Source organism: Echiichthys vipera (genome assembly GCF_963691815.1).
Source record: "Echiichthys vipera genome assembly, chromosome: 13".
Lineage (NCBI taxonomy): Eukaryota > Metazoa > Chordata > Actinopteri > Perciformes > Trachinidae > Echiichthys > Echiichthys vipera.
In genome coordinates this window covers 27,566,698-27,593,001 of record NC_139838.1, presented here as the reverse complement: position 1 = coordinate 27,593,001, position 26,304 = coordinate 27,566,698, and the positions used below count along the sequence as shown (strand labels likewise).

The window sequence follows — 26,304 nt, the reverse complement described above, 5'->3', positions numbered from 1 at the left end:
AGCCTCTGAAATGAGAGCAAATGTAAAACTTTGACTCACTGTTTGGTCAGGAAGCGGGTCATGGCGTTGGGTCGTCTCATGAACAGCACAACTTGTCTGTTGAGATAGACAAAGAAGGCCCCCAGGAACCCACAGCAGATCCTGCACATCACAAACGTCACATTAGTTCGGTAATAATCGATTCACTTGTAACACCTGGTTGTTCCGTGTCGCTCTCTTTCCTCCCATGGGGTAAACTGTGAACTAATTATTGGATTCTCTCATTATCGGCTTTAAATGCTACATTTGCATAAAGTTTGACTTGTTAACATTTCCCAGGAAGTTTGGACCCACACTTCAAACGTCCGCTCATACACAGAAATGCTGACGTTTATAGACTTTTTTGTCCCCGGGTGCAGTTATGGACAGCACGTCCACAGATAATAACAGATGGACCGACGCAACAAGACGACATGCAGACAGATATATGTCTGTGTCTCAGTTCCCCAGTCTCTCACCCGATGATGGCAAACGCTGGCAGCTCCTGCAGGTCGAACGGGAAATCCATGCGGAAGTTTGTCCTGAACAGGGCAGTGATGGTTACTGGAAGACAAAGAGAAGGTGACATTTGTAGCATTTCAATAATAGTATTTATTTATATGTATATTTAGTCTGTACGGGTATTTTTATAGGGCCAGGTTACAAATGTTATACACCCTCTTTGGGTTTTGCAGTACTGATCAACTTTATTTGGAAAGGTCACGAGAAACTAAAATACTCCGCTGCTACATGGTATAAAGAACATTAAGTCAGTGTCTTTGCTTGATGGTGATTATTGAAGTAAGGGTGCCCTCTAGTGTAAGTTTGATTTAAAGAAATTTAAATATTGTTCAGTATCTCACACACCAACACAACATTTTAATGAATATCTTGAGAGATACTTGTTCTCCAGTCCGTACCTGCGTCTTTGTTGAACACGGATAACACTCTGAATATGAAGGCACTAAATGTAGCAGCAAAGTATCCTCTCCAGTAGTTCCTCACAGCGAAGTATGTGGACGTTACCTCGATGCTGAAGAGCACACCTGGCAGAGAAAGAAGCAGTAAATCAGTAATCGAACCGGCATGCAAGCAATCTGATATTTATTGTGATTGGTATTTGAAGTTCCCCCACCCCCAGCCCTAGTTTCTGTTTCCTATGTGCACAGATATCAAACAGTGTGAATGTTTGAGTGTGACACACTGGGAACAGGAAAGGGAAAGGCTGCGTACCTCCAAGTGGAGTACCAAAGCAGCAGCCCACCCCTACAGCACAGCCCACTGTCAGGATGTCTGTGTAACAGTATGGATTCTACTGATCCAGACAGGAGGAAGAGAAGAAAGGGCCGAGACAATAGAAAGACAACATTTAGATGAGGAATATCTCATGCAGTAAACATGTCTCATAATCAAACTTAACTGCATGTAATTCTTAACATCAGCTTACCTGATAAGCTCCTGAAAAGAAGGACATGAACCTGCTGAGGACTGCAGCACAGATACTGGCGATGTGAACAAACGGGCCCTGGGTGGAGGAGATGCAACACGACAATTAAGTCAAATGATTTTAAATAGCAGTGCATAACAGTACAAGAGCAAACAATACACCACAGATCGGCACAGATGCTGCTCATGGTTAGATTGAGGGAGAGATAAGTTAATTCGTCTGGATCACCCACCCACCTCTTTGCCTACGGGCATCCCGCTCCCCAGGGCAGCAGTCAGACCAATGACTTTAGCAACAAAGGCCTTGAGAGTTAAATATTCCTTCAGCACCACACCTCTCAGGATGGTCTTCAGCTCTGGGATCCCAGAACCTGAGACAGCAGATGGAACAGAGGTTGTTTGGGACAGGAAACATTTAAACTGTGGTGTGGAGCATGATTTTTATGGAAAATGAACGCCGGAGCCATTTTACTGCTGGACACAGATGCAAAATCCATTTTAAAGCACTTCCAGAACTTTAAATTATAATTCTCTTTCTGCACAAAAATGTATTGTTTCCATTTGTTCTTGCTTTTTAGACACAGTGCTTATAAGTAATCACCTCAGGTGGAAAAAGGGATAATGTGAAAAACCTGATTTTGTATTCTTGCGATGCTCAGACAGGTAATCATGCACCCTGGAGGGCTTAGACTCTGCAGGGCTCCAATCAAATGTTACAGCATCTGATTTCACTGATTGGCTGAGGTGACTATTCCAGTGTGTGGTGTTGCAGACAGAACTTTTAATGTTCACTAGCTCATGATTGATTCTTATTTCTAGAGGGCAAAAAGTCACTTATTACTGACATGGTTTGCATATAGTGAAGGTTTGAGCTGGAATGAAAATAGACCCTTTCTATGTGGATCGTGCACAGATATGTCTCTCTCTCTTCTGATACTCAAATGGCTGTTTTCCTACACAAATAACTTCGGGGGGGTACAGACCGATAGCTTGAGGAGCAACCAGGTGACAGAAAAAGGAGGAGAACAGGATGAAGATCAGGGGATATGAGACCCAGGCCAGGTACTGCAGGGGGATGTTCCCCCTCAGCTCCCCATAAATCCATTTATAGGCTGAAGGAGGGAGGGAGGGAAGGAAGGAGGAGGAGGAGGAGTTAGGTGAGGTGGAAAAAAAAAGGAGGACGCAAGGAGAGGAAAGTAAGATGGAAGTAAGAGGCAGAAGAAAAGGAATTAACTGAGTAAAAAAGAAAATTTAAAGCACAAAAGACAGATTAAAATAACTGATATATTTTGCACCGGCTTTTCCTTTACTTTAATGTCTTGTGCAATGCATTTTGGGTTATGTAGTCCTACCTTGCAGGCTCTTGGCACTGGCATAGTCCATCGTCCAGCTGACCAGCGCCATAGTGATGCCCAGCAGAACGAGGAAGATCCAGTCTTCTCCCAACCTGGTCACAAGGAATCGTTGCACCCGTGCTATACAGTCTGACAAAACCAAAGAGGCTCACAAAAAGGAGTAATAAATCAAATATTTACTTACTTTTTAAAAAAATATCAGGATTGCTCACCTCTACACTTTGAGTAGGAGCGTTTCTTCTTCATAGAGGACGTGAGGTCGGGTTCTGCTGTGTTTTCATCTTGCTCATCACCCTGTGTCTCCATGTTGGACTGTCGCCTGTTCCTCTGTCGGCTGTGATAGCTGTGCTGATAACGACCGTGGTATCCATTTTGACCAGGGCCGCGCCGGCCATGTCGCGCCCTGCCGTGGCTGCGGGGATGGCTGCCATGTTTCTTGATCTGTCTCTCTGTCAGGAGGCGCGTGGCCTCCCGTCTGCCGGAGCCTCCTTGGTTCTCTTGGTACTCCCCATAGAGCTGTCAATCAAACGGTTAACCAATCCATTAATCCCTCAGCGCAGAAGAGACAGAATCATACAAATATCCAGCATTCATTCATTAGACACAAACACATACAGGTAGTTCCTGAGAAAGTGAGAATGAGTGTGATAGTACTCTCCTTTTGGCACCCTGGCAGGGAACAGTCCATTTTAAAAATAGACAGCACCACGTGTTGACCCAAACGGCTCTAATGGAAGCGGAAACATAGGCTCTGCCTCTCGATTTATCACCTCTGGACAGACTCCATGAAAATTGCCTGGGACATCTGGGGAAGAGATCTATTCTCATCTCTCTCCCGCTCTCAGACGCACAAATTCTTTTCAGTAGGAGATGCCCTCTTGCAATTGTTCCATCATTCAAACAAGATATCTCACACACACACACACAACATAAGCTGCACTTTACACTAGGTTTTCTTTTTCTCTTCGACATTTTGACAGAGTAGTCCAAACAGGTTGTAAGTGCACTTTAACAAGGTGGATGGTAAATGGACTTGTACTTATAAAGCGCCTTTCTAGTCTTTTGACTACTCAAGGTACTTTCACAGTGTTTGTCACATTCACCCGTTCACACAGACATTCACACTGATGGCAGTGGACATCTACAGACCATCTAATCAGATGTAACCATTCACACCACGTTTACACACCCATGCGCAGCACAGGGAGCAATTCAGGGTTCAATGTCTTGCCCACATTCGACACGTGGACCAGGGGAGTTGGTGATCGAACCACCAATCTCTCGAATGGAGGACGACCCACTCTGTCACTAAGCCACAGTCGCCCTGGATGAGTGTGGGTGATGGGTAACATGCATCACATTCATTCTTACTGTCCTATATTCACACCTGGGACTCGCCGAGTGTTTCTACTGGTAACGGCTGTGCAGGATTTGTTGGTGCAGTATGGGCACGGGTGGAGATGTGTCCATGTGGACACAGAGGGGAAATGTCCCCTTCATATTTAAGAGCATGTGCATTTGTGAATGTGTGTCCCCCAATGTTGAAAGGAAATCTACACCCTTGAGTAAGTCCTCTTGACAACTACAGTAACATGAAACAATACTATTTAGGGACAGCAGAGGTCACTAAAGTCTTTTGAATTTGAAAATAAGAGTATAATTCAAATTTTATGTTGATGAACTCCATTTCCATAAATACAAATAAAATGATATAGATTCTAATTATGTGTCAGCGCCACTTCTGTCAGCGCGGTTTCCTCAGTTCCTTTTCCTCTTTGCCACTTCTCACAGTCACAAAGTGTTATTTTATCTACACTGCAGAAGCTTTGTTTAATATTCCAGCGCTGTACCACAGATATTGGACCAGGGTCGTATATATTCTTGGTAAATCCACAGCAGACAAAGTCCAGGAATACAACTGACAAGCTGTTAAGTTGTGTCTGGTGCTGACACGTTGGATGTCTGTGCAGCAACCTTTCAACAGCTTCTAATTTAGCAGGTTCATGGACAGAAAGATTGATGGATGGATGGATTAATGCACACACCCACACGCACGCACGCACGCACGCAACCACATACACACACGCACAAACACAAACACACATATACACACACACAAGGTAGTGGTGATGCTGTGTGATCAGAGATACCAGTCAACGGGCAGTGAAACTTGAGCAGGATAATACACAATGTGCTGTAACTGAATGCCAACACACAATAGACTCAAACGATTGAAACCACAGATGTCTTGATTGGGTCGGAGGTGCCAATGTGGTCAATGTTAAATGTAAGTTATGTAACACACAACTTAGTGCGTCTCCAGACTTACTTTTCCACTGGCACCGACCTCCTGAGTTGGTCGCACCAGCACATGATTAGGTCACACCTAACATGGTATTGATCAACAACCTCAGTTTTGCATTGATCTAAAGATTGACAGTGACTTAAGACTTGATATTTGCAAAAACACTTTTATCTGGACCTCTTGTTGTCTCTCCCTACGGACAACAAGAGGTCCAGCTGAAAGTGGACCTTTTGTCTGGACCTCCTGTCTCTATCCTCATTTTGCTTTTTAAAATAATCAGCTATGAACTGCAACAGGGTGATAGCTCAATGGATTGTTCTGCAGTACGTAGGGCAGCAAGGGCCGGCGGGGCCACCAATGACAATGATCTAGGGCTGCCCGCAAATAGTCGACCAAGCACTAGTCAACAAAAAAAATCATTAGCAGACCAAAATTTCATTGGTCGATTGGTCGCAGGAAAAAACAAAACATTTGAAGCCGTTTCTTGTCAAAATCAAGTGAAAATATATGACTGAAGGCTGGAGGGCTTTTAATTTGAAGGGCCAGACTCAGGAATTTGTTACACTCTTTCACCGTCAGTGCTTTATGGCAGGTCCCCTCTAGATCACAGTGAGACAGTTAATATTTAATGGCCGATCATATCTGGAAAGACGTTTAAAGTATGGGGTTACTCTAAAAAAAAACAAGGATGACCCCGAGAAGGTCATCAAATTAATTCAAATTTTGCAAGACAAATTTGGCCTCACTAGTTCTTGTCGAACATGACCTACCACCTTAAACATGTAAGTAGCGTTAGCCTAGCTTAGCCACCTGCCCGCGGCGGCCGGTTCTGAAAGTCTCCTTGTTGATTTTTTCTGACATATTCAGAATTAGGATCTGAGATAATTTGCCAGTGTCATTAACAGGCAGCAGACTTACAGCGAGCGTCTGTGCGGACTCGTTAAATAATGGTTATTAATCATGTTGAATTCTGTTATTCTGTTGCTGTAATCGCTCTAAATGACGACCACTGGTCGACTAAGAAAAACTTTTGGTTGTATTATCATTATTATTATTATTATGTCCTGAAAGCTCATGTCTGCGAGGGGGACTGGGCACAAATGCACTTGAAAGGGAACAACTATCACCTTACCATAATGTAATGCCAGTCAGATACATGATACACTGTCAACATCACACCTCAAGTAACCACGCCGCTCCGATTCTTCTTTAGAAACGCTTCTATTCATGCAGAAATATCTCTCTGCAGCTCCTGTTTAACAGAAAAGGCCCCTCATACACACATAACACAAATCAACCAACTCTACTTCTCTTGCTGTCATTAGATGCTCTTGTGCATGTTACCTTCACCAGAAAATAGAACCACAGTTTGAATATGGGAGGTTAAAAAAAACAGTCTGTAACGATATGATCTGTTAAATGTAAAATACAAAATAAACTCCACCCGAAAAGGTCCACTTACTGATACTTGCAAGTTTACATAGAGATGTATTCTGAGAAGCAGATGAATCTTAAGTTCATGTTTTATTTGCTCTGGCAGATGCGCCTGCTCCCTCTCCCTTTCACACAGTCTTCCCCTCTGCCAGAGCTCGGTCAGGCAAATTAGAATAATATGGGGTGGATTTCACATGATGACTGACAACTTGAGCCGGGGACTCTACGGCGAAGATAAACCTAGCTTAGTAAAGAGGAGCGCTGTTTGGGCATTTTCGGGAACAACAAGATTGATGCAGCATTGAAGTACCTTTTAAAAATTCTGATCACGGCAACACTCCCTCCCACACAAACTGATGCTATGTATCACAGCTCACCTCTATGCGCTGTAGTCTGTTTAATTGGTCGTCAACGCTGAGCACTGTCATGTTTCATTGCTCTGATTGGTTACAGTCTGTCCAACTGCATCCAGAGTCATTTGGATCTATGGACGTTGATTACACGCTTTGGAAATGGAAAATCTACTGACAGGTTCCAAATTAACTTTAATTTGATTACTGTTTGTGTGTTGTTGGATCAACATTAATCTGGATAAATCATGTGCCTCAGTGGTCTGCTGATCAGATATTATTATTAACCGGCCACTATGAATGAAGCAGAACCATTTCACCAAAGAACAAACTGAACATCTCTATTTGATTTGGGAGAGACACCCGAGTTGCATGTTTGGAAATGCAACCAGCTGTTCACTGGACAGGAGGACATCCAACATGGCCACCGCAGAGTGTGTTATGTTGTCAGAAATCCATCCTTGCCACACTCTTCCTCCTTTACCTCATTCCACCTCACCTTCCCGTCTTCCCTCCTGGAACAGTGAAACTCTACTCTGCACTAATCACTTACCTCCTTCCTTCGTTGCCCCCTACTCTCTGCCGGTGAAACACTACTCTGAGCTAAATTTAGTACCCGTGTGATCCAATATTCTTCATTTCCCTTCCCACACCTCTCTCCCTCTCTCTCACCATCAGTGTACCTTTCAATGTCTCATCATATTCCTCCGTTTCTCCATGTCTCTCTTTCACACTCTGTCCTTCCAGCTGTCTTTTAGTCCCTCAAGGACCGACTCAAAGAGAGAAGTATAAACTGATAAAACTACTCCTAACAGCTGAGTTTACCAATAATCCGCCAATTTACCGTAAAAATACCCACAGCGCAGACATACAAGTGTACAGTATGTTCCTCGCTGCAGTGCCTAATGGAAGTCAAGTAGGACGTAATACCCCGTGGAAGGATTCGGTGCCTTGCTCACAGACACTTCTGCAGTCTTAATAAGAGCAAAGTATCATTTGACATTTTTTCAATACTGGAGTCAATACAACACAGACCGTTCTGCACCAGCATCGGTATTTTTCAATGTTATACTTTATAGACTTAATGTAAACATGTTTCTTATACAAAACCAAATCAAAACTCTCTCTGATCAGAGTAAGTTAAGTAAAAAAGTGATGCCTCTAACCAGTGTTCAATGCCAGCTCCTCGTACTCGACAGTGTTGGTAATACTCAGTCCTGTGGACACGCTTTGGTAGAAACCAAAAAAAGTATTGAAGTTTGAAACCCAGCTCTGGTCAAAAGATTTCAGGTAAAGAAGGATTGAACTGAGATTGTTCAGGTCGTCATTGTGGTGACGTTAACTGCCAACCTGGATGAATTCCTTAATGCAAGGAAGGGAGTTATTAATGAAATATTCAGTGAAGTGTGGGAAGTCTGAACATTGCTGAGGTGGAAAAGTTTGTGTTTTAATAAACGTTTGAAGTGGAATCAGACGTTAGAGAATAAATCACGATGTCTATGAAGCACGTGATGAGACTAAAATTCGGTTCTCACCGAGCACGGATTCTCAGCAGAAAAATTCAGCCATAAATGTATAAAAACGGATTTAGTTCATGGATATTGTCGCACCGCTGTGGAACATTCATGTGGTGGGAAAGAAATATTCAGACTGAACCTGATTCTAGCAGATTTCCACCCGTGGAAATGAATGTTTGACCAATAACTCAAGCAATCAACAAACAAATAAATAAGTAAATACGTGTGTGCAAAAGGCCGACTACCTAAGGCAGGCATGCCCTTGACACCTGGCTGGGGCAGACACGCACAACACTGAAGAGAGAAAGGATCAAAAAAGTCCCGTGGCTGCTTTTCAGAGACTTATTATTAATCAGTAACAATTGTGTGTGTTGCCACGGTTGCCTTGCTTTACCTTTATTTGTGTGACGCGGATAATTCAGTGTGCATAGTTTGATTTTACGCATATTCACATTGCACCGGTTAGAAGAGGCTTTATAAATCGTGGATGAAAACATAAGATCAGTGGAGCCACGAGGAGACGGACATCTTCCTCAGATTCATTCATAAACAGAAATGCCAATGATCCCATCATGTTTTCACCATTTGAGGACTGACTGCATCTCCTTCTGCTGGAGATGGTTTATTGGCACTGAACAGGTGAATTAAGGCCACCAGCTTTTTGTTATTCCCCCAACATGTTCCCCGCTGTGGATGGAAACATATATTCATTTGTATTTCTTTGTCTGGTAGCAGCTGGATTCCCTCGGTTTTGATAGATTTTATTGTTGATATAATGAATCGAACATGATTTAACCCTGTGATGTCCACATAATAACACCTTTATTTGAAGAGCATCTTTCAAGAGCAGACGTCACAAAGTGCGAGACTAAATTGCAAGTAAAAGACAAAACCGACCGTGTCCACAGAGCTACGACCTCGACAGCACAGTCTCCTTTTGCTTGAGCCTGGAGCGAGGAAGAGCCGATAAACTCTGATCAGAGCACCTCAGAGACGTGTTCATGGGAAGCCAGTGTAAATAACTCATATAAGACACTCACCTCCGTACAGAGCTACATGTGAATGAATGTGAGAGCATGCCGTTAGAAGCTGTTAGCTGAAGTCAAACCTAATGCATATGAAGGTCTTCTAAAATAGAGGAGGGTTTAAGTCCATACATTCTCTGCATGACTGCTAACTCCCCGGTCACATGCCCTGTGTTTGTAGTCGATTGCGTAGGGGGAGGTATTGTTATAAGTGTTGTTGTTGTTATAGTTATGACTTCTTTATTGAGTTCTCTTAATGTTTTAGATTTATTATCTTCAAGGGACCGTTAATTATGAGTGATTAGAGCACACACACAGGCACGAACAGGGAGATGTTTATAGCTCTGCTCCCATGGGTGACAGCGTAAACATAAGGGTTACCCCAGCCCGCATGGCCTTCAGGAGTGCACACACACACACACACACACACACACACACACACACACACACACACACACACACACACACACACACACACACACACACACACACACACACACACACACACACACACACACACACACACACACACACACACACACACACACACACACACACACACACACACACACACACACACACACACACACACACACACACACACACACACACACACACACACACACACACACACACACACACACACACACACACACACAGGTTACATGACTTTGCACTTCCTGGACTACCTTTAGGCGTAGGGTTTCAACAACCATTAAATTCTATAGGTCGCCATGATCACCAATCAGCACATAGCAGAAAATCAACACCGCCGAGGCTCTGCGGCTGTGCGCATGAGTGGAATCCTTTATTTCAGAATGATTTATCATTCATAACAAATTGAGTGTTTCGGGAATAACTAAATATAATTTCTTCATTTATAAAATGAACTTTGCTCATAAGCAAAATTATATTTAAATGAAGTTGAACGTTTAAAGATACTATGTTTCTTTAAACATTTTAGTTTCGACTGAAAATGACAGAAATTAACAAGTTTGCCGATTTAGAAACTTTCTGCGATGTAAATCAACCGGGAGTCGTCTGTGATGTGTTGTTAGCGCATCGTCACGGTGATCTGGTCTATAGCTTCATATGAGACAAACAAACTGGTGTCATATGTTTTTTTGACAATCCAAAGTAATCTGTAAATCTGATGTTTGTAATTACACTTGATTGTTTTGTTTTTGAATGAGAGAACTTCCTCCTCCCCTACATACAAACTTTACAACATTATTGTTTGTCTTTGACCATATTTTAATTGTATCAACAAATAAAGACTAAGGTAAAAAGACTCAAAGCATGGAAAACAAAACAAAGAGATCAATTTGTATTTATCTTGGATTAAATTTAAAAAAATGAACAAAATCCGATGACAAGAAAATACAAACTCTGTGAAAACTATAAATGCCACCACAGGTGAGAAGATTCAACTGTTCATTAAAGTTTTTCCGGCTGCTCGTTGTCGAGTCCCAAACCAACGGAGAACATTCAGCGTTCTGTGACCGAACATCCCAAAACCATGAGGGTAATCCTCCAGATGTTCTGAGACACCCTTACACCGCCTGGTCCCAAAAACATACATGCAACTGCATGAATGGTGGAGATTAGCACCAGCGCAAATACATGATCGGGTTTCACGTTTTTAGAACACACACGGACAAGCTCCCAACACACACACACACACACACACACACGAACACACAATCACACACACTGAGGTATTATCACAAAAGCAAACACACTGCACACGGACGCAGATGTACATGGAAGGACACTATAGAGACAACATTCAGACATTGTGTGTCACACATATCACAGAAGTAATTCCTAGATGTGTTAAGACCAACCAGGGCTTAGGAAACGAGGCGCAGAAAGGGTAGCAAACAGGTGGCCGGCCGGGAGAGAAGGAAACAGCATGACAGCGACAAAGTGTGTTTGTGCGTGTGTGCATGTATGTGCATGCCAAGATCAGGGGTGAAGGAGGTGCACAGTGTCTGAGCACCTGTTGCGTGGCCATGTGCGTGACCCTGTTGTTACACATCGGCTAATTGGTCTTCGCCGTGTCTAGGACTCACACACACATACACACATACAACTGAATGCATTCACAGACTCACACACCATAAGTTAGAGAGGCTCCATCCGTGCACGTAGGGTGCCAACGCAGGTGCGTCATGCAAGAATGATATGAGTGATTCCGGAAAAAGAAGCTGCGGGCACACAGCAGAGAAAATGAGCGTGACAGAGACAGGCGGACGTGGAGACAAACAGATGGACGGAGAAAGACGGAGAGAAAGAATAAGAGGAACGAGAGCGGGACACTGACCAGGGTTTGCTTGTATCTCAGAGCCTTCCTTTCCGACGCATCTGCGGCCATTGACACACTGTCACTGACCCAAAAATAAACCCACCCGCTCCCCGTCTGTCTCAGCATTACCAGGACCGCGCTGGACTCCCAGCCAGGACACACACACACACACACACACACACACACACACACACACACACACACACACACACACACACACACACACACACACACACACACACACACACACACACACACACACACACACACACACACACACACACACACACACACACACACACACACACACACACACACACACACACACACACACACACACACACACACACACACAGTAAACTAGCTCCAGCCGCCCCCACCATGCCCCAGGCACACTGCCCACCTCTGTGAAGTAAAGTCAACAGTAAACACTCAAAGACGTAATGTCAGAAAATTCAAAGTGATTCAGAAAACTTTATCAAAGACTTATTGCTTAACATTTAAAGAGACAGGAGGAGATGCAGTCGCCCACTGCTGCAAAGATCTGGGTCAGTCCATGGCAGCAAAGGTTCTGGCTTGTCCAGGAGCTCCAAACACAACTACACCATCTGCATGTGTGAAGCTGGGGAGGTAGATTATTTCTTTATTGTTACACTAGCAACTCCTACTGGCTGGTCAGAGCAACTGTGTGGAAATGGGTGGGATTTGAGGGACAGCGTCGGCAGGGGTGTCAAACTGATCCAGTAAAGGGCGACTGTGGCTGAACTGGATCAGTTCGACATAGCGCCTGTTTATGTTGTTCCCCTTCAGTGAAGCTCCTGCTGGCAGATGGAAAGACTTGAGAGGAAACACATGACAGTGTCTAAAGTTTACACAGTATCCCTTTGAAAAAGTACAACCTCATACAATGAAAGCATGAGGACGGTGATGATTAGAGCGTTGATAACGTCCGTCACTATTTATACACGAAATGGGAATAAATGAGCCTCAAGATTAAGAGGATGTGTTTCAAACAGCCACCACCGTAGTTTCAGTGTCTTCCTAAAGGAAAATGACACAGGCCTAACAAACACACACTGGCTCATGTGACAATGAACTATGTGGCCTTTAGATGGATTGAACAAGTACAAAGACACTTCACACAAAAGCTGACAAAACAAACCGTTAATCTTTAAGTTTCTAGACACAGAACAGATCAATACGGTGACTGTGGTGAAACCTGTCAGTGTCTGGGCGTGTCAGCACACCGACTTGACTTTATAAAGGGAAGAGGGTGGAGGTGACACAGCAGGTGAAAAGTCATGATTATTTAACAACATTTCTGATCTCTCTCACACACACACACGCACGCAAACACGCACACACACACAAATCATTGTTAAACAAAGCATCTACCAGTTTCATTCACAGCTGTGATTTCTTGAGTCTTGAGTTAATCACAAACAGCGTCTGAGGGACATAATGAGGCCAAGTCTATGATCACAGAGGCAATTTATTTTTAAATATACTTGAGTTGTTTAATTAAAGTAGATGCAGGTAAATCTAAACTCTAGGACTCTAGGATTTTGGACACTTCATGAAAATGTCTCAATTTATCCGAACTGAGAAAATACAATTACAACAAGCAGTCAAATCAAATAATATGTTGATATTCCCGAGCTGTTTCAGAGTCTCTGAGTGTGATATGTCACCTCGACCATTAAAACATATACAATAACAAAAGAATGATACAGAAAAAACCAGCATGTTGCCGACCAACCGAGAAACCCTAAATCTGTGAGGCAGACAAACACAGCCAGCTGTCTGGAAATCAACGCACACACAAAAACAGGTGAACAGGGACACAAATATATGCACATAGCAAATATAATACTGAGTGCAAGGTGTGGGCAGATGATAAGGGTGGCGAGGAAAAAGTGTTGGAGGTGTGGGCGTGGCCGACCTGGGAGAGAAAGAGAGAGAGAGACAGAGAGAGAGAGACAGAGAGAGAGAGAAGAAACACACCGTGCTGGTGACAGCAAAACAGAAACAGAGATTGTAACATCACCAGTGTCTTCAGTGGAAATGTGTCTGCACGAGGACGTCACTAAACGCTGCAGACAGACTAAGAAAACATGAAAACTGAGAGAGTGGAATTGGTTTCACGACTCTACTCTTTTATGGATCGCAGGGACGGCAAACTACATGTTTTGGATACGAGAGGCACGCAGAGTTTGACACGTGAACAGTCCCAGAAAGTCGACCAGGTGAGGTGGGAAATAGGAATGGGGCAGATTAAATACTCGGGATGTCTCACTGAAACATGTGCCTGCTGAAATCTAATCTAGTTATATGACAACATGCATTTGTATCTATGCACTGTAGTATTATTCTGTATGTGTCTGTGAGTACGTGAACGTGTTGTGCGAGTGCTGATGCATTACTCTGGTTGATATGATAATAATGATACAGTATATGTAAAATCTCTATCATATATGTTTTCCTATCTAATTTCTATTGCAGTGTCTGAAGTTCTTAAAATGAGAAATGTCTCAGTACATTTCAGTCGAGTGTTTCATTCACAGTATAAAGAAACTGGCTTTACAATCACCTATTTATCAAGTCACCAGAAAACATGCTCCTGTAAACCGTGATCATTATCGAGATGACTGAAGATCTTAGCCGTATCGCCCGGCCCGAGTCGACGGTGTCACCGTAGACTGTTGTGAGGAGATCAGTCTTTTGTTGTGCATGCACCTTTGTGTTGATGCAGGAGTTCTACTGCTGCATGTGAGTGGGAGAACAATGCAGACAAACGGGTTCGGCGGCATCCATCCTTTTTTGAAATGCTTACTACAAACTGGGGTGACTTTTGTATGTGTCACACCGAGAGCACACAATAATAAGATTTTCCCATGACGAGAGGTGAAGATAACACTGCATTATTACAGCATGAAACACACACACACACACACACACACACTTGTACACGTGCCATGAAAAGTGTCTTCACTCTGATGCCAGTAAGAATATGTCACACTGGCCTGTAGTGTTGCACTGAGCGGTCTGTTTGGCGAAACAGTTCTTCAGATCACAGAAAAGGACAAGGTAGGCAAGAGAACCATTTCTTCAGTATTATTTGTCTGACAACATAGAAAAAAGCACATTTTCCATAAACCCTCGCCATAAAGTAAGGGACTAATGTACATTAGTGCTTTGTAGTATTTAATTGACACACAACATTGGTTTAAAAAATGTCAATAGAAGCTAAACAACCTAATAGTTCATTAAAGTACAAACATTTAGGAAGTTACTGCGAATAAAGACGTTTTAAAATCATCATTTATTCAGAAAACATTGTGTAACGGACGATCAAAATTCAGCAAAGACACGGTTTATTGTTTTAACCTCAGAGTTTATAAATAGAGATGGTCCGATACCATTTTGCCCTCCTTATACCAAACCCGATACTCGTGCTGTGGGTATCGGCTGATACCGAGTACAGATACCAAAACCGGTGTGTTAAAAAAGAAAAGAAACAGATCTCACTACGCCTGCATGACTGTGATATGATTTCCATTGAGGCCTGGCTCAGGTTAAACCCTTTGTAAAACGTGAGTGGATACAGACGGACAGACCTCTCTCTTTGTTTAACAAATTAGATGGACTGGAGGACGGCGTACGTGTTTCTACTCAGACAAGTGAGTGAGAAGTGAGTGGTGTCAAATACATGTCATCCCTGGAATTTACGCCCATGTTGCGTAGAAAGGCGATTCTACCTTTACTTGAAAGTATCATTGTAAAGACATTACAAGCTTCACTTTCTTTATAAAATAAAACCACGTTTGGACGTATTTTCCGCTCTAACATGAGTCGTTCTCGTTGCAAGTTTCCAGCAGCATAGACGTGTGAGTTTGACATCAATGTTTCGGGAAAACGCGCTGGCATCGATATAAGAAAACCGATCAGATCTGAGGCGTACAGTTCCAATAGACTGGACAATAAGGGATCGGTTCTCTTCTCTTCTGTAAGTTCAGACCAAAGATTTGCAAAGTCACGAGTTGAAACTTGCAGCTACTAGCAATGTGCAGGTCTGCAACGTTCTGAACACCTGCCCATTCACACCGATGAGACGAGGCGGGACGGTGTCATCATCTCCATAGCAACGCCTCTCTGTACTTCTATTCTAACCTCCGACTTTTTAGGCTTTTTTTGTAGCTGGATATTATTGATGACTCTAAATCACCCGTAGGTGTGAATGGTTGTCTGTCTCTGTTCGTCTCTATGTGCTCTGTGATAGACTGGCGTCCTGTCCAGGGTGGACCCCACCTCACGGCCGATGTCAGCTGGGATCGGCTCCAGCCCCCCGTGACCCCGACAGGGACAAGAGGTTGAAGATGAATGAATGAATGAATGAAATAATATATATGAGGATGGAGGTAGTGAGATACTTGCTCGGCTGCATTTCTAGTAGTGACAAAATGGCCCTGATTCACTGCTTTGTTCTGGATTACGGCGCTCCCTCTCCCTATTCAATGCTCACTCGACCCTCCCTCTCCGTCTCTTTGTCTCTCTCTCTCTGTCACGCACGTCGTTACTTGTCCAGCAGACTATGACTAGACTTGCTATGAGCGGATTGGCTGTTGACTCAGGTGACATGCCTTACGTTCTAAAATCAGCTGCTGGCAACAACCCAGTTCCCACCACTGCAACTTTTACCTGCAACCACCTTAAACTGTTTCGTCTCGTTGTGAATCTTTGGTCTGAACGGGGCTGAAGTATCTGTGAAAAAGATGCTTGTTTGAACAAGCAGGGTCACAAGTTCAAGAACGCAGGATCCAACGTGCTCAGGGGGAATTTGCATGAAAGCACACAGATAAAAATTCACTTCCCCTGTAACTTCACGTTCAGCGTCAGTTACGATTTGATGTCTTTCTCTTCCCTTTGTATTGAGTTTGCATTACAGTCGCTGCCTCTCTGTGATCAGCATTTGTTAGTCAAATTACCATTTGAAAACTGCTTGTGAGGTTAAAATATACACAACAACAGATTCAGGGGGTTTTCCTGCATAGTGACGTTTTTTTTTTAAAAACCTGATCATGTCAGCAAAAATAAAAGCTGTTACATTACATACAAGCAAGAGCCTTTTACATCCCTACCAACTGTATATGATGTTTGAACTGGTCAGTCATGTCAACAATAACAAAAAGCAGAGAGAATACAAGACGTCCTGTAGTTCTTTTAACCGTAACTTACACATGAATGTCTGTAGTTACCAGTCAGCCATCTTGAAAAATGCCATATGACGGCCTTTTTTAAATTAGGCAGGCAACAAAGGGATGATCCTAGACCGCAGCTCACAACCACAACATCTCACTGACATCCTCAGATCTGACAACCACTTGATAAGTCATTTAACCGAAGTGACACTATACTGTATGGTAAAAATAACACTACTGATGTGTGAGACGTTAACAGTTCTAGGGAAGTGTCCAGATAAAACATATCTGCTATATCATGTGTGTGATTTGAGAAGTTTAATGGGCTACTGAATGCCAGGCTGTCCTTTCAGAGCTTTTATGGATTTTGGGCGACTGCTGAGCGATGGTAACGCTGATCTCCACTCCTCTATTATCTATGTAACAGATAGCTGGTTAACTGTACACATAGAAAACAAGTCATCCAGAACTCCTTTTCATATTTGCTGTTCGAGTCCAGATAAAAGAGGTCACGGTAAATATTTGCTGTGCAAGTATAGATTAAAAAAAAGAAAAAGGCCACAGTAAATATTTACAGTCTCTAAAATGTTCTGAAAGTCGACCACCAATAGTCGACATCCGTCTGGGCGTGTGCTCCGCTGTTTACTGAACTTCACCGACAGCTTTAAAGCACATTTAAAATCTCAACTAGCGACTACTGTATTTAGAGTTTTAGTGGCAGATGCTGCTTCGCTCTGTCTACGCTGAGAGGATTGAAGGGTGGCTGCTGAGCAGAGGTAATGTTGAGCTCTTCTTCCGACTGATAGTAATGTTGATCCATCTGTGCTCCTCTCTTCCTCTCCAGCATGTCATCCAACTCTACGGCCGATGACCCGTGTGCAGCTGACGACCACCTCTGCAGTAAGGACAAAACGGCCGCTCTTCATCTCTCTCTCTCTCTCTCATCGTCACCTACGCTTTCTCCCTTCCTGTCCTTCCTCCTCAACCTGTCTCCTGTCATGTCTCTGATCTGCCTTTTCCTCTACCTCTCGTCCTCTCTTTGGTTTACATCCTTCCTCTTTTCTCCAAAATGTTCTGTCTCCGCAAACCTGAAACATATTCCAGTATTGCCGACAATGAATGGGAAAATACAAGCTCTCAACCGCTCTCTCAAGTTGCAGAAGTGCACAGACATTTCCTCCATTAGGGCAGGGATGTTTAAACAAACTTTGCTGTCAATAAAGTCAAACATTTAAGAAGCCATAAACATATGAAAAACACATTTTTGAGTGACGTGTTAGCAGCTACCTCATATTGGCGGTAAACCTAAAACCAGCATAAAACAGAGACAGTGAGTGTTTCTGCCGCGGTCATGCTGACATGACCACTACAGTTACAGTTACAGTTACAGGAGTTGTGCCAGGAACCAATCAGCAAATAAAAAGTTTGATTGTTTGAAAGTTTGAAATCTGACAATGCACCGTCTACAGTGGTGTTGCAACCTCCAGCCTCCAGATAATGTCACGCGAAACACTGGAGCTCCAAGAGACGTGCGATTTCACAATCAGATGGTGTAACAACTGCTTGGTCACGGATAAAGATAGGACGTCTTTGTAATCACACAGTTAATAATGATGTTATCGAGCCTTTCAACAACCATACCAGTAAATGGTGTCTATTCATGTCACGTGACCTTTTGAATCAATCGATTCTTTCATCTTCATTAACGCAAAGATACTGTTTCAGATCTTATGAGTTTTAATAGTTTCTTAGTGGAATAATGTCAAATTAAATAGTTGTTAATGTTATTTAAACCTCTGGAGTCCAAGTTGAATTTGCTTCTTTTGTTTCAGACTTCTTCTGCATTCATATCTGTTTTTGTTTAGCACCTTTGAAACGGTCCTTTCCCCGGGTTGAACTCAGCTATACGTCTGACAACCCAACAATAAATCCATCAATAGAAATATGCACGTAAAATGTTGGACTTGTTTTGAGTCTTTTGAGGTGGAGAACAAAAAGTTCAAGCTCAAACAGGGTCTTTAACGAGAATGACAAGAAATGATATAGGCCCTTCACCACACCTAAGAATGTGCTACAACCAGAACACGAGGTTGACACAGAGCAGTGGTTTTACATTCCAGTTTCTTTTTTCAACAACATTGAAGTCATTGCTACTGTTTGAAGAACATGCACTGTGGTAATGTTATATAAAAGAGTGTGTTTGCCAGTGAAGGGTCAGTATGGAGTATATACATAATGGAAAAGAATGAGTACAAAGTTACTGAAAGGAGTCCAGTGAAGGACTTAAAGTCGGCATAAAGTAACAATGAGTAAACCAGGCTATCAAAAAAGTGGTTCAGTGGCTCGACAGAGAAACTAATGTCACGTAATAGATGAACCGGCACTGTTTGAACCTCTTATTCTTTGAATGGCAATGCATGACTAAGTCTAGTTCTCCAGGCTGATCCCATTGACTTTGAACAATACAACAGCAGGACAATGACGAGCAATTATGATAAATGCTGTTCACATGCCATAAGCAACGTCATAGTGACGAAATGTACTGTAAATGAGGACAGGCCTACTGAAATAACAGGGTTAAAGATCTGTGTGTCCGAATGAGTAATCGCACAGTGTGAATTCATGAAGTTCCTTTTAAAGGATCTGATTTAAAAGTAAAGTTCTTTCTGCTGTTGCCTAACTAAAAAAAAAAACTGAATGAGGGTATTGACAGTTGCACTATTACATTACAGTGTCATCCAGCTATATGTCAAGCTGTCAACACCCCAAGCAGAACACTGAAACCAAAACTGAAGGAACGTGTGCACTGTATAATTAGAAAATGTTTGTTGAACATCAGTGTGAGACGAAAAATGCATGCAATGTGCTCACAGTTCATAGGAGCGTTATGGACCGAAGGAGCGTCTCAGAACTGCTTAAATAGGAGCAACAGGGGATGTTTTCCTAATCAGACCAACTTCTCCGTTGGCACACAAAATCCCGTTACTATAGAGTCTTGAAAATGCATTGGCTCCCCCTGTACCTGACACTCACACATGAACTCTTTCTCTCAGTTGCAAAGGAGCATATGCAGGGGGTGATCATCGTCCCTACGCTGCTCCTCTTTGGAACCGTGGTCACCTTACTGGCCTTGTGCATAATGAGGTGTTGTCCTGAACGGAGGCGGACACAGGTCACAGCCCCTCAACGCTACCACAGCTCATCACACAGACAAACGCAAAGGAACAGCCACAACCACAGACAAACGCAAAGGCACAGCCACAGCCACAGACAAACGCAAAGGCACAGCCACAGGCATCACCTACACGGCATTGACGGTGAGCATGCATGCATGCAAGCAGTCTCTGAGTCCATCTTAATCTTGTTATGTTTTTCCAGAACTACACAAGCAGATTTATTATTCTGCTCTGTGTCTGTCCTTCTCTCAATAGCACCCCCAGGGATAAACCCATTGGAACATGAAGAGCTTCCCATGTCAGTTCAACAAGTGCAGCAGAACGTCAGGCCAATTCTGACTGCAGTACCACAGATGTACACAGAGAGGCATCACAGTGCGTTCAGCCAGGTCACTGCACTGCCACTGTCCTTCTCCACTAAGCCTGATGACACCGCAAGCCTCTACAGAGCCCGCATGGACAACAGGGACGTCATCCTGAGGGCGCTGAAAGGTACTGAGCTGTACAAAGCCACGCAAGAGGTCCGACTGTTCACTGCATGAGATGAATGGTCTGATAAAGACACTAGATTTTTGCACTTTTTATAATGAGCTTGTTTAACACTTATGAGGGCTTTCACAATACCAGGACCTGTGCATAAGTGTATCAGATAGGTTTGAGTGCCGGAGCAACGTGGAATGTGAGAATGAGACTCAGGAGGCAACATGTTCAACTGTTATGAACATATTCACAGACCCATGCACCTTACGTCCATTCTTTGTTCTGCACCAGAGACCGAGGGAACACAATTTGATTCCTTTACGCGCTGCACAGTAAACATCTGGACAACAGTGACGTCTAATGTCTCTCGTCTCTTATCAAACATCTTCCACAGAGACAGCAAACAGCAGTGAGAAGCAGCACTTTTTGGGTTTCGCCTCCTTTGTATCAGGACTGGGGCCGCACCCGTTCCTACCTCAGCTGCTGGGTGTGGTTTCAGCGCAGTCGCCCCTGATGATGGTCGTGGAGGAGCTGCAGCACAGGGACCTGCTGGGGTACCTGTGGAGATGTCGACAGGTACAGAAATATATTAATTACTTAAACAAAGACCTTATTTAGAAACGGGTTTACACTGTTGTTTACATTTCAAACTGCAGGGTCCGTGCCTATTTCAGATGACAATATTTAACAACTTTAAGTGCAATCTGAACCTGAATCAGCTTATTTCAAGATGGAAAACTAGTGATAAAAAGCAGGGTTTGACACCTTTTCCGAGGTCAAATTCAAGCACTTTTCAAGCCCTTTCAAGGTCAATTTTCCATCTTTTCCAGCATCTTATAGTTGTGGTAAATTACACAATTCTACGAACACATATAGAAATTGAAAACAATTATTTCACCTTTGTTTTTCCACTTAAAATCACATTAAAAGAGATGGTATTACGCTATAAACACCAAAAATGCTTTGTAATACCAGAAGGATAAGAAATTTAATTATATTTCTATTCTAGCCATTTGTTGTAAAAGAAATGTGGATACAATTTCAAGCATTTTCAAGCACTTTATCCAAAATTCAAGCACTTTTCGAACCTTGAAGACACAGCATTAAATTTGAAGCATTTTCAAGGATTTCAAGCACATGAACGAACCCCGTGAAAGGTTTAAATATTTAAAAAGGACAGGAAAACAAAGACATGTGTGTATAACCGTGGTCCTAAAGTAAATATGCTACTCCACAGATTAAACAATAGTGAAATGATTTGGTTAACTCTAAACCCTAAACTGGTCAATGACTTAAGATTATAACTTTTATTTTTCTGATAATATATAGTTACAGTATTTACTGCTCACTGCCTTTGTGGGGCAGTATAGGGTCATATCTCCTCGCCTACTTCCACTAAAAGGGAGAGACACCAGTTTCCATAGTTAGTCGACGATGGCAGGTCCAATAAGTTCAGCTGCTTCTAAGGTACAGACGAACCAGTGTGACACACTTATGGTCCAGTGTAGAAGCTAATTATGAACACAGAGAGAGGAATATCACATGACATTAAATTCAGGTCTGAATCTTCTATCGTTCCTTATTCTATGTTTTCTCTATTCTTCCTTCTCTTCCTCTCTTACTTAAGGATTATTTAGCGTCTTCATGCAACATGACAGAGAAGAGGATCTTCACCATGGCGGGACAAGTGGCCTCCGCTCTGGTTAGTTAAACTGCTGTCTGTCTCATGGACTCATGGACCAAAATACTGTATTTGTGGGAATCATTTGTGATAAACTCATTCTGTCTCACTCTTCACCTCCCAGTCTGTCTATATCCTAATCTGTTATGATTTGGTGGGAAAAACAGTCTCATTAGTTCCTTCACTCTTCAGGTTAAGGTTATGTTGTTCTGCTGTCAGGTTAAAGTAAACACAATGTGAATTCTGCAAAAGTACAGTTTCAGTTTAAGACATTTTTAATGTAATCTGGCACTTACATCTGTGATATTCATATATTTTGTTGCATCTTTATAGTGCTGAAGTTTTCTATAATTTCACAGCCAAGATCCTAAAAAATCCCCAATTTCCAGCATCCCTGACTTTATCTGAACATCTTTCAGGAGTACCTGCACAGTCAGCGCTGCATCCATGGCAACCTGGGAGCTCACAGCGTCCTGGTTGGTGGAGATATGACAGCGAAGCTGTGGGGACTCGGCTCGGCCTACCGCAGGAGATCACAGGCCGCTTCACCGGGGGAAGTAGAGGACATGGAGATGAGAAAGTGGCAGGCTCCTGAAGTGCTGAGCAGGAGAGCCGTCAGTCAGAGCAGTGACGTGTAAGTGTCCAGGTCCTCGTTAAGAATATTAAATAATGCAAGGAAGATGACTGAATGTGAATTAACAATTTGTGTTTGAAAATTCATGTTAATATTAATCCCAATATTGTGTCTCTAACCTTAATTTGGGCGTTTCATAGGAGATATAAAGTTAGCATGTCTAACCGTAAATCCTGTCCCCTTTGTTTACAGAATACCCGTCTTTTCAGATATGTAATATTTGAGATTTATTTATGTTGTTTATGATAATTTGTATATTGAGTTTGCTTTATGTGTACTGTTTATTTTATGTGTTATTGTTTTTTATTTGTAACATGTTAAAAAACTCAACTAAATCTCTCTCATCTTTGGCAGATGGTCATTTGGTGTCCTGCTCTATGAAATGGTCACATTGGGTGGGTGTTTTGAAATTCTATATTATAATTATTTAAATTAATGAAACATAGAACTGAACTGCATAATGTTTAAGTAAAAAGTTTGTCCCTTTGACAGAAAATAAACAGTATTTATTATTATTATTATTTTGAAATTCATACAACAGAGGTGAGGTCATTATAAAGCCAAACTAGTTATTATACAATAAATTAATATTTCCTAATCTTGTTAAGTAAAAGCACTTAAATCTTATATTTACTGTATATATTTATGAATATATACTCCCATGTACACAGGGGACCCACCGTTTGCCGAGATCAGAGTGACTGAACTTCTGCAGCATCTACAAAGAGGAACGCATCTCAAACGTCCGGCCACCTGCTCCAACTCACTGTAAGGCAAACAGCAGAAAACGGTTTTATTATAATGTTTAGAACGCAAAGTAAAGGAGACAGGAGGAACATTTCACACTTACCCTAGGCTGATAAAATCGTTTTACTTTACTAGCACTTACCAATCTGAATCCAAATAACAAGAATCAAAAGCTGGCACCAGATTTCATGGTTGTGTTTCTTATTATTAATCTTTATTAAACAAGTACTATGCACAAAAAGAGATCAACCTCAAAATGAGGTTTTGAAACAAAAGCAACAACGTTCATTTACATGCAACACAATTACATACAGTTGACTATCACACTAAGAAGTATACAAACAAAATATACAATCAAACATAACAGCATATTCAATAAGTATTGGCATCTGGATATCTGTAATGTAATTCTTACTAGGAAAATTGCAGTTGTATATATCTGTAATGACACTTTTATTAGTCAGAATGTACTTTGGATAGTCAAAATTAAAATGACATCATGGATATCTGGAATGTCTTTCTCATTTGGGATTTCTAAAGGTAAAATTGTGACTGGTAACAGTTGGATTGTAGATATGTGAAATGGGAGTTTTCCCTTAGTAAGAATTACATTATAGATCCAGAAAGTTCATTCGAGATGTGCAGAATAACTGAAATGTTCTGTTTGACTAGGAAAAACTGAATTTCAGATATCTGCATAAAGCACAGGCAGGAAAGGGGGTGAAAGAGAGGAGGGGAAACATGCAGCAAAGGACCGCAGGTCGGAGTCGAACCCGCGGCCGTAATGTACCTAAATCTGCTCCAAAATGACCCCTTTGCTTTAATCTCTGATCTTGGTAAATAACAAAGAAAGTAATACCTTACGGAGTCATTATGAAAAAAAAATTCCTAGAAGCCCGTTTGAACTATTTCTTATTTATTTATTATTTTTGCTAGTATTATTTATTCAAATGTCTGGTTTTTATTTTTATTGTTAATTATTTTGTACTCTCTTAGTTTAATGTATTAACTTGAATGTGCTGTTTATCTTATACCTTGTATTATTGTACATTTAAATCGTTCAATTTGCGGCGTGATGCCTTCAAATGCCCTTTAGACCTTTTCAGCGGAATTCCATTGCTAGGCAACAGGTCCTTGTTAACTTCCTGTCAGCTGATGTCAATCACACTGCAACAGGAAATAAACTTGGACACATTTAAAAATGTTTACGTTTACATCTTTGAACAGGCCAAACTTTAACATATACCGCCATTGTGAGTCAGCAGTAATGAAATGTACTTACAGCACAGTAATGTTGGTAGCTAACGTTAAGCTAGCTCAACCGTTAACGGTCAAACGGTTACCCGTTAGCCGTTATCTACCTCGTCCAACTGCCGATGACGTCGCTCATTAAGGACGACACATCAGTAAAACGTTGTAATTATATTATAAATACGTTTTTAAATTAGGGAGGGGTTGATATGTGATGTTTTCGCCGTTTGACAGCGTATTTACCTGTTGGCTCCGCAGGTACTCCGTCATCAGGGCCTGCAGCCATTGGCGCCCCGAGCAACGCCTCTCAATGTCGGAGCTCATTAGAAGACTTCAGGCGGGAGAGAATTCAGCCAATGAGCGCACAGTTCTCAGAGTGCCTGAACCAATAGACATCGAGAGATACATGCGGGAGGCGGGATATGCAGAGACGTACAACTATGCTGTGCTCTGATTGGCTGAGAGCAGACATCAGTCAGGACTATTGGTGCTGCTTTCACGACGCTGCGAGAATGAAGAGTGGATTTCAGAGACACGTTTGTGTTGTTTTCTAAACACAACTATTGTTTTAAACTTGTTTTTTGCACTATTTAGAACACTTAACCTTTATATGTTTGCAGAGTAATATATGGATTGTAAATATTTCTTATTCTGTAGAATATAATTATCTTAAAGACTAATATAATGAAAGAAAACTATGCAAGTGTGCTGCAATTTCTCACTCTAACAAGTGTGTGTGCATAGCAAAGGTGGGAGTGCACTTTACATCACGGTGAATGTAAAATTGTTCTGCACTATAAAACAAGGGCTGCTTTACCTTTATCTTTTTGCTTTATCCTTTGCGTTGAAAGGAGCCAGTTGAGGTGGTTCAGGATCATCTAGTAAGGATGAACCCTGGGCGCCTCCCTAGGGAGGTGTTCCAGGCACGTCCAGCTGGGAGGAGGCCTCGGGGAAGACCCAGGACCAGGTGGAGAGATTAGATCTCCACACTGGCCTGGGAACGCCTCAGGATCCCCCAGTTAGAGCTGGTTAATGTGGCCCGGGAAAGGGAAGTTTTGGGTCCCCTGCTAAAGCTGCTGCCCCCGAGACCCGACCCCGGATAAGAGGCTGAAGATGAGATGAGATAAACAATAATCCAGACACCCCATCAACTGTTCACTACCTCCTGCACTACTTGTGTAAATACATACATATGTATATACTTAATTTTATGGTTAATAGTTTATTATGCTTATGTTTGTCTGTTTCCATGTAAGCACTGTCAAATCAAGGCAAAGTCCTCGTAATGCAAATTTACTTGACAATAAACCTGATTCTCATGACACAACACCAATGTTTTTCTGCGAATTGCAGGTGTTAAATAGCTTCCACATTTCCTA

At 42.2% G+C, this 26,304-nt stretch overlaps 2 protein-coding genes across 4 annotated transcripts in view; one reads left to right on the top strand and one right to left on the bottom strand.

Annotated features, from left to right (window-relative positions):
* Nucleotides 1-11,910, bottom strand: part of LOC310955586 (chloride channel protein 1-like) — a 40,779-nt gene extending 28,869 nt beyond the window's left edge. For all 3 annotated transcript variants that reach the window (XR_014593446.1, XR_014593447.1, XM_083925500.1), the window contains exons 1-10: nucleotides 11,777-11,910; nucleotides 3,032-3,335; nucleotides 2,817-2,948; nucleotides 2,448-2,576; nucleotides 1,702-1,835; nucleotides 1,466-1,543; nucleotides 1,252-1,330; nucleotides 939-1,064; nucleotides 498-582; nucleotides 40-141 (exon numbers count right to left, since the gene is read on the bottom strand). Coding sequence is in view for 1 of the 3 variants with exons in the window: in XM_083925500.1 (XP_083781626.1) it covers nucleotides 40-141; nucleotides 498-582; nucleotides 939-1,064; nucleotides 1,252-1,330; nucleotides 1,466-1,543; nucleotides 1,702-1,835; nucleotides 2,448-2,576; nucleotides 2,817-2,948; nucleotides 3,032-3,335; nucleotides 11,777-11,884 (1,277 nt within the window). In the remaining 2 variants the exon portion in view is untranslated. The remainder of the gene's footprint in view (nucleotides 1-39; nucleotides 142-497; nucleotides 583-938; nucleotides 1,065-1,251; nucleotides 1,331-1,465; nucleotides 1,544-1,701; nucleotides 1,836-2,447; nucleotides 2,577-2,816; nucleotides 2,949-3,031; nucleotides 3,336-11,776) is intronic.
* A 1,883-nt stretch (nucleotides 11,911-13,793) lies between these two features.
* On the top strand, nucleotides 13,794-26,252 carry styk1a (serine/threonine/tyrosine kinase 1a). The gene is made up of 10 exons (XM_083925504.1): nucleotides 13,794-14,004; nucleotides 17,801-17,856; nucleotides 20,010-20,273; nucleotides 20,388-20,624; nucleotides 21,007-21,188; nucleotides 22,240-22,314; nucleotides 22,713-22,927; nucleotides 23,282-23,322; nucleotides 23,599-23,695; nucleotides 25,184-26,252. Exons 2-10 carry the CDS (start codon nucleotides 17,802-17,804, stop codon nucleotides 25,377-25,379), a joined length of 1,362 nt encoding a protein of 453 aa, XP_083781630.1. The 5' UTR covers nucleotides 13,794-14,004; nucleotide 17,801; the 3' UTR covers nucleotides 25,380-26,252.
* Nucleotides 26,253-26,304: the final 52 nt, after the last annotated feature.

What these genes read in the sequence shown, in the direction of transcription:
- styk1a (XM_083925504.1), top strand. Translation starts at nt 17,802, where the DNA reads ATGTCATCCAACTCTACGGCCGATGACCCGTGTGCAGCTGACGACCAC. An exon ending in CATCCTGAGGGCGCTGAAAG is followed by an intron (nt 20,625 to 21,006) that starts GTACTGAGCTGT and finishes CATCTTCCACAG; the next exon opens with AGACAGCAAACAGCAGTGAG. An exon ending in GCCACCTGCTCCAACTCACT is followed by an intron (nt 23,696 to 25,183) that starts GTAAGGCAAACA and finishes TTGGCTCCGCAG; the next exon opens with GTACTCCGTCATCAGGGCCT.